The 14,740-nt window shown below is 42.5% G+C and overlaps 1 protein-coding gene across 2 annotated transcripts; it reads left to right on the top strand.

Annotated features, from left to right (window-relative positions):
- Positions 1-464: 464 nt before the first annotated feature.
- Positions 465-13,767, top strand: shtn2 (shootin 2). 2 transcript variants are annotated; one of them, XM_048235816.1, is made up of 17 exons: positions 465-541; positions 1,106-1,152; positions 1,239-1,299; positions 1,745-1,839; positions 2,125-2,299; positions 2,560-2,657; positions 4,789-4,870; positions 4,995-5,089; positions 8,723-8,836; positions 9,374-9,497; positions 10,146-10,338; positions 10,505-10,563; positions 12,174-12,274; positions 12,455-12,481; positions 12,606-12,659; positions 12,762-12,939; positions 13,256-13,767. In XM_048235816.1, the coding sequence occupies exons 1-17, from the start codon at positions 508-510 to the stop codon at positions 13,411-13,413; spliced, it is 1,695 nt and encodes a 564-aa protein (XP_048091773.1). In that variant the 5' UTR covers positions 465-507; the 3' UTR covers positions 13,414-13,767. The 2 variants fall into 2 exon arrangements, with proteins under 2 accessions (XP_048091773.1, XP_048091774.1); XM_048235817.1 differs by having other exon boundaries at positions 13,212-13,433.
- The last annotated feature ends 973 nt before the right edge of the window (positions 13,768-14,740 follow it).

The raw sequence follows: 14,740 nt of genomic DNA, 5'->3' as shown, positions 1-14,740 counted from the left end.
CGAGAGTCGAGAGACGGACCCGCGGACGTCCCCTAGTCCAAGCCTCCAGCAGTGAGGGTGCCAAGGAAATGGAAAGAGTTCATGTGTGTGTGGGGGTGTGTGCCTATGTGTGTGTGTGTGTGTGTTTGGGTGTGTGTGTGTGTGTTGTTTGAGTCTGTGTGTGTGTGTGCTTGTGTGTTTGTGTATACAGTGTGCTCCATGTCAATAAGTCTTTGGGAAATAAGGTCTGTGTGAATATAAACACCATGCTTCATGATTTGCGTGTCTGAAATGTTGTTGTGATAAATATGTTCCTGTGTTGATGAATCCATCCAGTGCTGCCAGTCCTCTATGGAGTTACGGCCATCGTGAGCTTGGACGCATGTGCAACACGTAAGGCGTGAACATGGCGTGCTGCCGGAACTGCCAGAGTGACTTTCACTTCTTCATCTCTTCTTCTACATGTGCATCATGTCTTTGGGAGTCCTTCACACAAAGGAGAAGCAGTGACAGAGCCACACTGTCGAGATGTGGGCCCCCGACACAGACAGCAAAACATCAGGTGAGATTAAAAAAAATTCATGAATGGATGGATTGAAAGTAGCAGAAATTGCAGTGTTAACCAGCAAAATGTTGTAGACAATTCATGTTTTGCATAAAAGCAAATTGTTTGTTCGATCAGTACAGGGGAATATGCTGGTGAACCAACAGAAATCACTGGACTGCAAAATCATAGATCAATTTAAGACCTTAAAGACGGGTCATCTTTTACTCTCAGGATTGCTATGTGCATCAAAAAACATGTTTCATGTGTGTGATTGGGATTCAAAAAAGTGGAAGTGGAAGGAAGGGCCCTACGTGTGTGAGCTAGAGCTTGCGGGAGTGAAGCACAGCTAAAGGTCACTACTTCCCTTGTCAAACGGAAAAGTCTGTCCTGAAAGGCTCTTTGTCAGACACATTCACATACTTCTGTAATGTAATGTTAAGGCACATTAGTGTCCAATAGGAGCGCTGATATCTGTACAATAAGCCTGTATTTGTACCGTACAACATGCTTCTATAGTCAAAAGAATGAGCATTCAGTCTTAAGGAGACAAATAATGTGTTCTTTCTCATCTGTTAACAGATTCTGACAATGAAAGCCACATCTCTGATGACGAGAGGGACATTCAGGTGTGTTCTCCACGTTACACACTTTGTGAGTGTGCTTTGTGTTGTGTGTATGAATGCAGGTTAATCTCTGCCTGTTCACTCTGCAGTGCGAGATTCTGGAGATGCAAAGGGACGAAGCCAATCAGAAACTCTCTGAGATTGAACAAGGCAAGCCAACCATAATGATCTCTAATGTGTTGAAAGTGCAACAAATGAGATTTTATTTTTCACACTCTCATACTTGAAAATGCGCTGAAGGAAAATGGATTTTAAGTAATTGATAGAGAGATGAAATTTTGTGGAGCTTTCTACCAAATGGATTCCTTCAACATATTAGTCATCCCCCACTGGTTTTTAGTGTCTCGCTAATACAGTGTTCTGCTCCTGAATCTCAAGTGAGATTTAGCACTACATAAAAACTGAACGATTATTTCAGAACATCTCTAGTATTGACATTCTTGAACCTATTCTAGAAGCCTTGAGATTGCCTGTGATTGACATATCAACCACTGTGTGTGGGCGCTAACAGAGCATTCAGAGCCATCATGGCACCCATGCCCTGCTTATAGAGCATTGCTGTTGAGTCATACTGATCTGCTCCAAATGCATGCAGCCTCTACACAGCTACTGAAGGAAATTGATGCCCTGGAGCTGCAGTTCCAGGTAGAGCGCGCCTGCAGGGAGACTGCAGAGGCCCTGGCTGTGAAGGTACGTCCGGTCTTCATCATGCCTGTTCCTCCTCCTGACTGATCATAACCACTTTGCTGACGTAACATCAAAAATACAAATAAAACATAAACTTCTGTAGTTCTGTGTGTGTGTGTGTGTGTGTGTATATGAGTGAGTGTGTGTGTGTGTGTGTGTGTGTGTGTGTGTGTGTGTGTGTGTGTGTGTGTGTGTGTGTGAGTGTATGAGTGAGTGTGTGTATGATTGTGTGTGTGTGTATGTTTGTGTGTGGCAGTCCTCTCTTACCCAACCTGACCTATGACCCAGGTGACAAAAGAGAACAAAGTGCTGAAGAGACAGAGCCAGGCCCTGCTGCCACTTATCCCAGAGCTACCAGAAAACCTCGACCTTCTGACCTTTGACCTGGAGAATGGTAGTGACCCTAGCGCAGTGGGAGATGCTGATGCTGACCTACTCCTGCAGAGCCAAGCCCAGATTCAAGGTGGGTCCGAGTACTTTTTCTCTGGTTCTCACGTTCCGGAGAGTAGAAGGTCTAGTGCGCAAGTATTTTTATTTGTTTTACTCTATATTATGAGTTTCAATGTCTTTCTTTGTATTTATTTCTCTTTGTTTCTCTCACTTCTTGTTACCCTTCTTCAACATCTGATTTCACTTCTTTTTCCTCTCTGCCCCTCTCCTTGACTTTGGCTTGTGTGACTGTCCAAACTCCTCGCTCTCCACTCCACATACGAACGTACCCAGAGCTTCAGGCCTCTCTGGACGACCTGCTGGCTGAGAAGATGCGCTTGAGTGAGCAGGTGGAGATGCTGCAGAGAGAAAAGGCTGACCTCACAGAACAGGTGACCAGGTTTCACAAAAATAGACTTTGAGTATGGCTTAGATATAGTAGATAGTCAGACTTCATATAGACATCTAAATTATACCGTTACACAAAGCAGTTTAGCTCTTGACTATCTTTAAGGAAAATTCCAGTATTTAGCACTTTGAGTCCCTTTTCTGGTTTGTTTTGGATGAACTACTGTAGAGTGGTGGACAACGAAATTTTGACAGTTGGTCCTGTCTCGACTTTTCTGACTCGTTTTGAATCGCCTTTGACTAGTCAGAGTGGCTGCCTACAAGCATGTTCAAACATGTCCTAAAACAACCCTTAACGTTCGTTAACTGTGCAACTCACCGAATTTTACGAGGAGCGGAAACGGAAACGGAAACAAAATGGTCTTCAACAGTTCCGGAACAGAAACGTTATTCTGAAATCCACGAAACCGGTTAATAACGTTTTTTTTTCTCTCTATAGTTAAACGGGAAATTTCAGATAGGCCTTGTCAGCAACAGACAGGTTCATTTATAAACAGGGTTGGAATTATAGCGCAAGCCTTTGAAGATCTCCATATGGATAAAACTTAGGCTACAACCAGGTAAGGAGTTTAGCACGTATCCAGAAATATTTTTGATAAGAAATTATTTATAGGCATAGGTTAGGCCTACAGTAAGTCTGTAGGCTATGGGATGGATAGCCCATCTGAATGTTTTTGGATGCCGCCTGTGATTTATTATTTTTGGGCATAGCTACGGTATAGGCTAAATCAAATAATGAGTACGTCTATTCTAAAGGTAAAGTCCACAAAAATAGACTTCATAGGCCCGCCAAACACTGCCGGAACTTTAATTTCTCAGATTTTTTGCGTTCCGAACCGGTTCAGGACCGATATGTTGGTGGCGGAACGCATGCAAGAACGAAAACGTTAAACATAGGCCTACCTGAACCGTTCGGAACGGAACGTTTGAAAAATAATTTCGTTTTCAAGCCCTGGTATAAACTTCCGCTCAATATTTGAGCCTGAAGCATAGACGGTGGCGCAGTAATATCAACGTGCAATGAGTCTTCCAACAGAAATCAATGGGATTTTACAAAATGCCAAATAAAACACGACAGAATCTGTATTTCGCTACGCTACTTGTTTTGGAACATCAACGAATACCACTAACCACTCAGTGAGTTGCACAGTTTTGAAAACGAACGTTAAGGGTTGTTTTAGGACATGTTTGAGCATGCCTGTAGGCAGCCACTCTGACTAGTCAAAGGCGATTCAAAACGAGTCAGAAAAGTCGGTGTCCACCACTCTAGTTCATCCAAAAAAAAAACAGAAAAGGGACTCAAAGTGCTAAATACCGGAATTTTCCTTTAAGTAGCACTGTGGTTCAATGAATTCTGGGTAAAGTAAGACTAAGTAGGTAATATAAAAAAACATGGCCGCCTGAGTAACCACATCTAACCAACTCAGCTCAATTTTACCCAAGCAGAACATGACTGACCTCACAGAACATGACTGACCTTACAGAACATGACTGACCTCACAAAACATGACTGACCTCACAGAACAGGTGACCAGGACTCTCTCCTTCCCCAGGCCACACACTGCCCGGGTTGCTGTCCAGTCCGCACAAAGCAAAACCTGTGGTTACGGTTATGGGATTTAGAAGACACTTTCGTCCAAAGCTAGCCTGGAAATCCAGACCCGGAAATCTAGAAAGATTAAGGGTCTGGCCACAAGTAATGAAAATGGCCCAACTCGAGCATACATTTGAAAATATCACTGCACGCAACACTATGACCAATGTTTACTGACTGATTCCGTACTTCGACGATTGGTGCAACTCGGTTTCATGGGCAGAGGTAATGAGCATCATTAATCATTGCCAGAGTAACTCGCTGAGCAAATTGAAATTGTGCTCTCACGAGAACTCTGGATTTCCAGGGTAGTCCAAAGCTTTTAAAAGTTGGTAGTGTGATGTTCACTAAATCCTAGCAAAGTGAACAGATACTGAATATAGACCCAACCAAATGAAGGCTCAATACTTGTTACAAATTGGGTTAGTTTCTGTTGGTGTTCTCTGATAACCAAAATAGAAACCAAATTGCCACATGAAGTAAAGGTTGCATATGTGTTTTCCTTTGCTCATCTCTGAAAGCTCACTCGTGAGATGGAGGAGAAGGAAACCCTCTTGAAAAAGATGGCCAAACAGACCAAAACAGTGAATAAGATGAAGAGAGGTGGGCAGGCCGAGGGACTCTACCCCTGTGTGTCAAAGAGACTTTCAAACATTCAGTGAATTCATGTTGTTTTGTATGTCCATGCATGTCTGTACTGTACACGGTGTGCTTTGTGGATCCGTAGTCTCCCACTTGGTGACTGAAGAGTTTGCAGAGATGTCACAAAAGCTGGAGATGGAGCAGGGACTGAGGCAACATGCAGAGATCTTTGCCCACCAGGTACTGCCCCCCCCCCTCATTCTCTCTCTTTTTCTCTCAGATTGTATTATGTGTATGTGATGGCATATCTCACATGCATTTCCCATTTTCTTCCAATGTGTTTAAACATAAGAATAGAATTAAGAAATATAATATTCAGGCTCTGGTTGTTTATCTCCTAACCTGTGGAGGATGTGTTTTCAAAACATTTCTATATGTTTACTTTGCTTGTTGCTGTTGCTTGTAGTGGATTTGCATCCCTATCTACAACTGTACATGTGTTTGTGTGTGAAACAGTGTGTATATTGTGTGTGCAGTGTATGTGTTTGGATGGTGTGTGTGGGTGTGTGCATGTGTGTATATAGTATAAGTATAAGTATATTATCCCATTCTGTGAATTAGTGAAACACACTCAGCACATAGTGAGGTGAAACACACACTAATCCCGGCAAAGTGAGCTGCCTGCAACAACAGCGGCACTCGGGGAGCAGTGAGGGGTTAGGTGACTTGCTCAAGGGCACTGCAGCCATGCCTAATGGTCGGGGTTCGAATCGGCAACCCTCTGGTTACAAGTCCGAAGCACTAACCAGTAAGCCAATGTGTTTGTGTGTGTGTGTGTGTGTGTGTGTGTGTGTGTGTGTGTGTGTGTGTGTGTGTGTGTGTGTGTGTGTGTGTGTGTGTGTGTGTGTGTGTGTGTGTCTGGTGTGTGTGTGTCATGGTGTGTGTGTGTGTGTGGTGGTGTGTGTGTGTGTGTGCATGGTGTGTGTGTGTGTGTGTGTGTGTGTGTGTGTGTGTGGTGTGTGTGTGTGCATATTTGTTCGTGTGTGCACACAGCAGTTAAAGGCCTGTCTGATTCTGATGGCCCTGTAGCCCCCTATTCATGTGTTCCTCATCCTGACACTGTGCTGAAAAGGAGGTCAGACAAAACACAAATACAAACAATATGTTCGCACGGCCCCTCACAGACAGGTGTTTAGCAAACACACACACACTGTCATTATGCCTAGGGCCAGCATTAATTGCCCATCCTGCTTAATGGGCCTTTTGGGGGCCTCCCTCAATCTCTGGTGGCTGGTAATTAACGACAGTTGCCACGGTCACATGGAGGCAGCGGGCAGGCTTGGACACTCCGGCATCCGGCACGGCCATTGAGGCTTTTGTCTTAATTGTCGAGCGTTTAGGAAGCCCTCGTCTCCAAGGAGTTTCACCTGTGAAAGGGGACCCCTGCTGCTCTGCTCACATGTGTCTCTCACTCTCTGTCTGTGTGTCTCTCTCTGTGTGTCTCTCTCTGTGTGTGTATGTGTGTGTGTGTGTGTGTGTGTGTGTGTGTGTGTGTGTGTGTGTGTGTGTGTCTCTCTCTGTGTGTCTCTGTGTCTGTCCCTCTCTCTCTCTGTGTGTGTGTGTGTGTGTGTGTGTGTGTGTGCATATACATGTGTAGAGGACATTTATAGTATACACAATGTGCACAGTACCCTTTTGTATGTGTGTATGTGTTATATAAAGTGAAGGTCACAAATGAACAAAACTCTCTTTCACTTCCCTTTCCTGTTGGAGTTTGTCTTGGTTGCTTTTGCAATTCCTTCCACAATGGTCTCAATTATGCACATTCTGTGTAGCCTAATCCCAACAAACGCTGAAAGCTTTTTTCACAATACTGAATCATCCTTACAGAACATATGCTGTCAAAGCAGCAAGTACATACCAATACAAACAAAGCGGCAGACCACATAGTGTGGAACAGAGACATCTATAGACCCTTTCAAGAGAGTTCCATTATCAGCATCATAGTTGGCCCCACAAGACTTCCTTTTTAACATTCCATATGTTATCTTAATGCAGAGGAAGTAGATTGGGAACCAAATAGAATGTTCAAGCATTGTTTTTGTTTTTATTGTTGAAAGGGTCTATAAAGATGATACAGGAGTAGCCACATCCAGGTACTGCAAGAGATGTTCATTGAAAGGCAGGGTTTGTTTTGTTATGTGTCGACTGTGCAAGAGAATACTGCCAAGGTGGCTATTGAGCTTGCTGGCATACTGTCTTGCCCTACTATTTGCCATGACTGCAATTATGAATCTGTTTCACTTCATCCTTTGCTTTTGAATACACGGACAGCAAACATTTACTTTGAGAAAGAGCTGCAATCTTCATTATATGTGATTATATGTATATGTGAAATGATATACTTTCATTTACAGAAGCTTTTTTCTTTTGTGTAGGGCTACAGAGGATGCACAATTAGAATAGCTACCAGAGACATACACAATATGCTTAGATCTGCTAGTGAGAATGGAATTCAATCAAACTGAATATATATTGTCACTATTGATCTATAGCATACACCTACTGTACACTTTGAGTGAGTAGCCTATTGAGAGACGAATAAGCTGAAAAGGGTAGAGGGTTTGAGGAAACAGTCAGAATAGTTTGAGGGAGGGGTTAGTGCTTGGACAAGCACATCTTTACAACTCTGAGAAAAAGTGTGACTCACCTTGATGGTTGCACTGACTGATGTGATGTGTAATCAGATGGACTGGTTTAGGTGCTGATCAAATGTATGAAACCTGCAGATCTAGGTCTAAGTCATGCATTAATCTGCACAATGATTAGATTAATTGTGTCCTGATTTTAAATCCATTGACTGAAATAAATCAGTTCACAGTAAATTATAAAATGTATTGTTTTATGTACTAATCTAACTTGTATTGATTAAATATATTTGTTGAAATGATTAAATGTATTTGTTGAAATGTTAGTTTTTCTGATATCCGGTCTAATGATTTGAACTGAGATTAGATTCATCTGATGTATTGCTTTGTATAATGATTGAATATAGTCATTTGTTTTGTGATCACGAATCTGTACAGTAATCAGGAGCAGGGACGTTCTGAGCAAAAACATTATTTTTTCATTCCTGTTCCAGTGTTCCAAGGCCTCTCCTCTAAATGGTAACCGGTTAGAATGTTATAAAAGAACGTTTAATAATGTCCCTTTATAAATTACATTGTCTTTACAAATTGATTTATGGCACAATACTATAGGCTTTCTTTTTTCCCAACAGCCTTAAAGTTTAAAGATTTGAAAGTAGGCAAATAGGCCTATATAATATATTACATCTTAAAAAAATGTCTGATACTTGGAAAAGGCTATTAGATATTGTTGGATATGAAAATCCTTTTTATTAACTAGTAGTTCTAGCCAATTATTCTAGGGAGATTTATATAGTGATTATATCTATACTGATGAGTGTATTGGTCAGGTGTATTGATTTGTACTGATCAGATGTGTGTATTGTTCTGATGAGGTGTGTTGATTTGTATAGTGATCAGGTATATTATCGATTTGAACAGTGATCAGGTATATTATTGATTTGTATAGTGATCAGGTATATTGATTTGTATAGTGATCAGGTATATTATTGATTTGTACAGTGATCAGGTATATTATGGATTTGTATTGTGATCAGGTATATTGATTAGTAAAGTGATCAGGTATATTATTTATTTGTATAGTGATCAGGTATATTATTGATTTGTATGGTGTTCAGGTATATTATTGATTTGTACAGTGATCAGGTATATTGATTTGTATAGTGATCAGGTATATTGATTAGTAGGGTGATCAAATGTGTGTAATGGTTTGTGTGCTGACCAGGTGCTAGTCCAGAGGCCCAGTGGTGAGATGGAGCTGCAGCTGCAGCAGGCCCTGGAGCAGATAGCCCAAATCAGCAGCTCCCTGGGGGAGATCCGCCTCAACTACCAAAACCAGGTAACCCCCAGGGTGTGTGTGTGTGTGTGTGTGTGAGAGAGAGAGAGAGAGAGAGAGAGAGAGAGAGAGAGAGAGAGAGAGAGAGAGAGTGTGTGTTTGTGTCAAGAGTTTGTGGGTGTTCTGTGGTTGGCTCTGTCTAAGGTCAGTGCCTTGAGTAAGTAAGTAAGTGAGTAAGAAAGTAAGAAAGTATTTACTGTATATAGAGCGTTTACATGTACAGAGTGCAACACAAAGCGCTCCACATACAAGACTTTGACACACAGGACAAATTATGCTGGACAGAACGGCGTAGTTGCCAGCATACCCATGACACCAAGACATACAAAATAGACAACAAACAAATAATAAAAAGTAAAACATAAAAAAATAAAACAAAACAAAAGAAATTGAAAAAAATTAAATAATATGTTTGTGCGTGTGTTTGTTGAGAGGAAGGGTCAAGATTTAGTTCCCATCTCACTGTCTGTGTCTATGTGTGCGTGTGTGTGTGTGTGTGTGTGTGTGTGTGTGTGTGTGTGTGTGTGTGTGTGTGTCCAGGCTGAGCCAGGCTCTGAGCTGCCGGTGCTGCGGGAGCAGCTGCAGGACAGCGAGCTGAAGAGGACTGCACTGGACGCCCAGCTTGTGGAGGCCCACAGGACCATCGCCGAGCTGCTGGGCCAGGGTAGGGCCAAACGATCCCATCTCCCAACACACTGCACTCAACACATGCATCTCTCATCAGCAGCGCACAGTGGAACCCCTCTCCCGCCACACTGCACCCAACACATGCATCTCAACACATCCACCACACCACACTGCACCCAACACATGCATCTCAACACATCTACCACACCACACTGCACTCTCCCACCACACTGCACCCAACACATGCATCTCTCATCAGCAGCGCACAGTGCTGTGCATTTGTTCTGAAGTGACTGGCAAAGTGAACTGGCTGGTATTGAGCAGTTGAGGGTTTGGGATTTAAACCTGGGCCAACTGATTGTCAGACGGTGTTGTAACCGCTGATCACCACATTTTTATCTGTACTTGTCCTTGGTTTTGCACCTTGTAAACACTGACAACATAACATTCCATCAAAAATACTATTTAGACAGGTGGGTTCCTTTTCTTTTCAAGCACCATGTTGAATATTACTACAGAGTATAGAACGACTATAGAGTACCATATGGATCTATTGTATGTCTCACTCTCTGTCTCTCATTAATGCTAAATTGTGTCACATTGTCATTGTTGATTTCTCACACGCACGGCTGGGTTGTTAATTGTTGTCACACTTGAGTCGTTAATTGCCCTCTCTGTGCCCTAGTTAAGCAGCTTCAGGATAGGCTGCAACTGAAGACGGAGGGGCAACCTAACGAAATGGTCCAATCAAAGCACAAGACCCCAAGCTTTGCCCTTTCCCCTCCTCCTCCTCCTCCTCCTCCTCCTCCTCCTCCTCCTCCACCTCCTCCTCCTCCACCACCTCCACCACCTCCACCAGTTTCAAAGACTGCTGACAAGTACGGTCAGAGTTCACAGATGTCACACAAATGTGGGGCTTTTCACAGCACTAGTATGCAACATTTGGCTGAGTTCTCATAGATCTCTCTGGGTGTTTATGAGAATATGTAATGAGTTCTTTTTATGCAATATTATGAACTGACATATTTTCTGTCCTCTTTTCAGCCCATTGGCTGAGCTGAGGAGCAGAAGAAAGAATGCAGGAGATACAACAGACCCAAAGGGTGAGTGTTTAACCAGTAGACGTAACCTTAATGCAGTCATGTTATAATTATAACAGATGTAATATTGCAGAAAGAATATTAGAACCATCATGAAGGTATTGTATAGCACAAGAAATGCATTTGATCACACTGACAAGAACAGGAACAGAAAAGATCCACGTGAGATATTGCTCATTGATGAACAGAAAAGATCCACGTGAGATATTGCTCATTGATGAACAGAAAAGATCCACGTGAGATATTGCTCATTGAGGAACCTAACATTTCCCACCTGTGGGAGCAGCTTGCCAGAGAGAATAAAGGAAAAGCGCTCCATCACTTCGCCTACTTTAACACCCAATGGGAGGTGATTTTGCAGGCGTTACTCATGATGACTGAGAATGAAGACGTGTCCTCTCCTGTGGTGCTGCTGACGTGCCTGGGGTATTTATAGATGATGGGATGACTGTATTTGGCTGGTAACTGGGGTATTTATAGGTGATGGGGTATTTATAGGTGACTGTGGTATTTATAGGTGATGGGGTATTTATAGGTGACTGGGGTATTTATAGGTGACTGTGGTAGTTATAGGTGACTGGGGTATTTATAGGTGATGCGGTATTTATAGGTGACTGGGATATTTATAGGTGATGGGGTATTTATAGGTGACTGGGATATTTATAGGTGGTGGGATATTTATAGGTGACTGGGGTATTTATAGGTGGCTGTGGTATTTATAGGTGACTGGGGTATTTATAGGTGATGGGGTATTTTTAGGTGACTGGGATATTTATAGGTGACTGGGGTATTTATAGGTGATGGGGATGACTGTATTTGGCTGGTGCCTGGGGTATTTATAAGTGCCTGGGGTATTTATAGGTGATGGGGATGACTGTGTTTGGGTGGTGACTGGGGTATTTATAGGTGATGGAGTATTTATAGGTGACTGGGGTATTTATAGGTGACTGTGGTAGTTATAGGTGCCTGGGATATTTATAGGTGATGGGGTATTTATAGGTGACTGGGATATTTATAGGTGATAGGATATTTATAGGTGACTGGGGTATTTATAGGTGGCTGTGGTATTTATAGGTGACTGGGGTATTTATAGGTGATGGGGTATTTATAGGTGACTGGGATATTTATAGGTGACTGGGGATGACTGTATTTGGCTGGTGCCTGGGGTATTTATAAGTGCCTGGGGTGGGTATTTATAGGTGATGGGTATGACTGTATTTGGGTGGTGACTGGGGTATTTATAGGTTATGGGGATGGCTGTATTTGGGTGGTGACTGGGGTATTTATAGGTTATGGGGATGACTGTATTTGGGTGGTGACTGCTGATGTGGAACAGGGCCCTATTAACTTTTTTTTCCCCTGTATTGTCTGATGAAGGTATTTGGTTATAGTTGATACTTGTAAATGACTAGTGAGGAAATATCACCTAGTTTGTGATGAAAGGTAATTGATTGGAAACTTGGATTTCTTTAGTTATCTTCCACATCCTAGAATATTGTGTTTTCCTTGGTAACGCATTTGCTTGCATTGTACCTCCTCACTTCTCAGTCACTCTGCTTAAGTCAGATGATAAGACATGCAACTCAGGTGACGCCTATGTCTTGTCTTCTCAGCGGGCCATTCATCTCTAGACATGAAGTGCAGGGCTGTGGATGAGATGATGGAACGAATTAAGAAAGGGATTGTTCTCAGACCCGCCAAGAAACCAATACAGGTGAGACACTGACACACACACACACACACACACACACACACACACAAAAGCATGAAAGAAGATCTTAAAATGTATCAAACATTCAGCACAAATGTAGCAGCTGCATGTGTTACATTGAGATAACTAACAAACAGAGATTACGGTAATTAACCGAGACCCCTGTGCATGCTTTCCCTTCAGAGTGCCTTTGATGAAGAGGACAACAAAGTATGTTCCATTTTTTTTACCAAAATATGACATAACCATCTACAACTGTGTATCACCAATAATTGAATTTTGCATTGGCCTATGTAGTCGATCCAAACTGGTCTATATTGTTTCATACTTATAGGAGCAGAAGATTGAGAAGAGAAAGTCTGCTATTGTTGAACTCCAGGGGATGCTGGTACGATGTATATACGTGTCTTATTTAGATTGCTACAAAGTTATATACAGAACAGTTATATAGTGTCCAATAAGAGAACATTTTTGTTCCATGCATATGCAGGAATCCATGAATAAGCGGGGACCCATGAGGGGGGCCTCCCGGAAACGCATCAGTCGGAACGTGGGGGAGGCGGAGTTACAGCTTGTCCTTCAGAGGAGAAGGCGAGCCATGGGTGATGAACAAGAGGCCCGGCCAACCACCACCGCTGACTCCACCGCAACAACTTCACCCAAACAAGGTTCATTGCTCGTGTTGTATTTAAAAGCCTCCCACTCCAGAGAGATAAATCTTCCATTGGTTATGTTTTAGTGTGTGTGTGTGTGTGTGTGTGTGTGTGTGTGCTTGAAAGCATCATGTGTATGAGATAATTTGAGGTGTGTTTGTGCTGGCTTTAACAACAAACTGCTATATGCGACTAGTTGACTATTAGAAAAAAACTTGCCAACAAGAAAAAATCAGTAGTGGTGAAACCCCTAGCATGGTTCCGTGTTCGACTTATCTTCCTCTCAGCTCAGTACAACGGCAGCCCCAGACTACTGTCTTTTCCCTCCCAGGGGGTGACCTTGCCTCGGATGCCCCAGCCTCGAGCACTCTTCCCTGGGCTGGAGAGAGTGGCAGTGCCCCTGTGCTGCGAAGGCTGAAGCAGAACCGGGAGAAGAGGAACTCGCGAATCCGAGCCTCTCAGTGCATCTGGGAGGATGTAAATGTTTAGGGTACATGAAGTTTGTTGACCAATGAGCTTTTTGTGTTTGTGCTGTGGTTTCTCTGTAAGCAATCTAGGGTCAGTGGGCATCAGAGAGAGACAACAGGTCTAAAGATGTAAAAACTGCAATGTTTAAATCTGTAGAATATTAGAATATAAAACACTTTTGTCCTGTGTCAATATGCACAGAGAAGTACAGAGAAGAGAGAGAGTGGGAGAGAGGGAGAGAGAGAGAGGTGAAAGTTCTTTGCATTCTTTATATAAAAGACTCTCATTTACATCAGTTCAGCAGTTATCCATTCTGTATTAACCATGCATATCTTTGTTCACAAAGTTTGCATTTGTAATAAAATTGTAATATCATGCCCTGATGTTTGCTGACATTTAAAGGAAGTGGAAACACTCATCTTCACAAGTTGTACTCAGGCAACATGTAAGGGATAGACATCTTTGCAGACATTTCCCATTTGTTTTCTGTTGGTCCCATTAAAGGTGCTCTAAGTGATGCCACACGTTTTTAGGCTAAAACATTTTATGACAGCCCAGGCTCCAAAAACGGCAACAAAAACAACCTGGGCAAGCCCATAAAAACATAACAAACTGTTCCAGCAAATCACAGACGAGGTGCACGTTTAGGAGAGTTTCAATTGCACAGGAGCAGCACGGGAAGGAGGGGGAGGAAGTAGTGAGCTAGCTCTCTGTTTTGTTTGAAAGTCAACAGAAATGACGTTACCCAGCATACCCAGGACAAAATGTGATGGATAGGCTGGAATTCGACAAATGGTATCCTCTTGGAGAGTGAGAGAGTTGGAACTGACTGAAGGTAGCTGGGTAGAAGGGTCTTAAGAGGGGGCTGAGAGAGAAGCTGTAATAGTGCTAATCTTGTCAACAAAGAAATGTAGGAATGTATCACATGTATCTGAGGAAATATCAAGACTGCTAGATTGAGGGGTGTTTATAAGACCAACCTTTAATACAATATCTGATACCACCTTGATTAAGACATAAATTCACAGTGTAATGACCATTCTCTAATTATTGTTTTTTTTTTTTTTTGTCAAGAAAGGTTTCTGGAAATTACTCACAAAACAGACTCCAATTACACTGGACATGACAAAGTGCAGTAGAAGCAATTTCATGGCCATTTTGGTTTTCCATCAATCTTTTTCTCGCCACTCTAAGCTTTCAGACTACTGTGCCCATGGTTATGTGGCTGTTTTAAAAGCCTTCCAGCCTGCTCTGCACATGGTATTTAAGCACATGCATGTACCTCTGCCATCACAATTTGTTAAAAGCTTTGGAAATTGAGGGGATGCTGCACACTGCCATTGTTCTT

This window comes from Alosa alosa, chromosome 24 (genome assembly GCF_017589495.1).
Source record: "Alosa alosa isolate M-15738 ecotype Scorff River chromosome 24, AALO_Geno_1.1, whole genome shotgun sequence".
In the NCBI taxonomy this organism is placed as follows: domain Eukaryota; kingdom Metazoa; phylum Chordata; class Actinopteri; order Clupeiformes; family Clupeidae; genus Alosa; species Alosa alosa.
The sequence above is the reverse complement of the archived record's forward strand: the minus strand, read 5'-3'. Positions and strand labels throughout refer to the sequence as shown.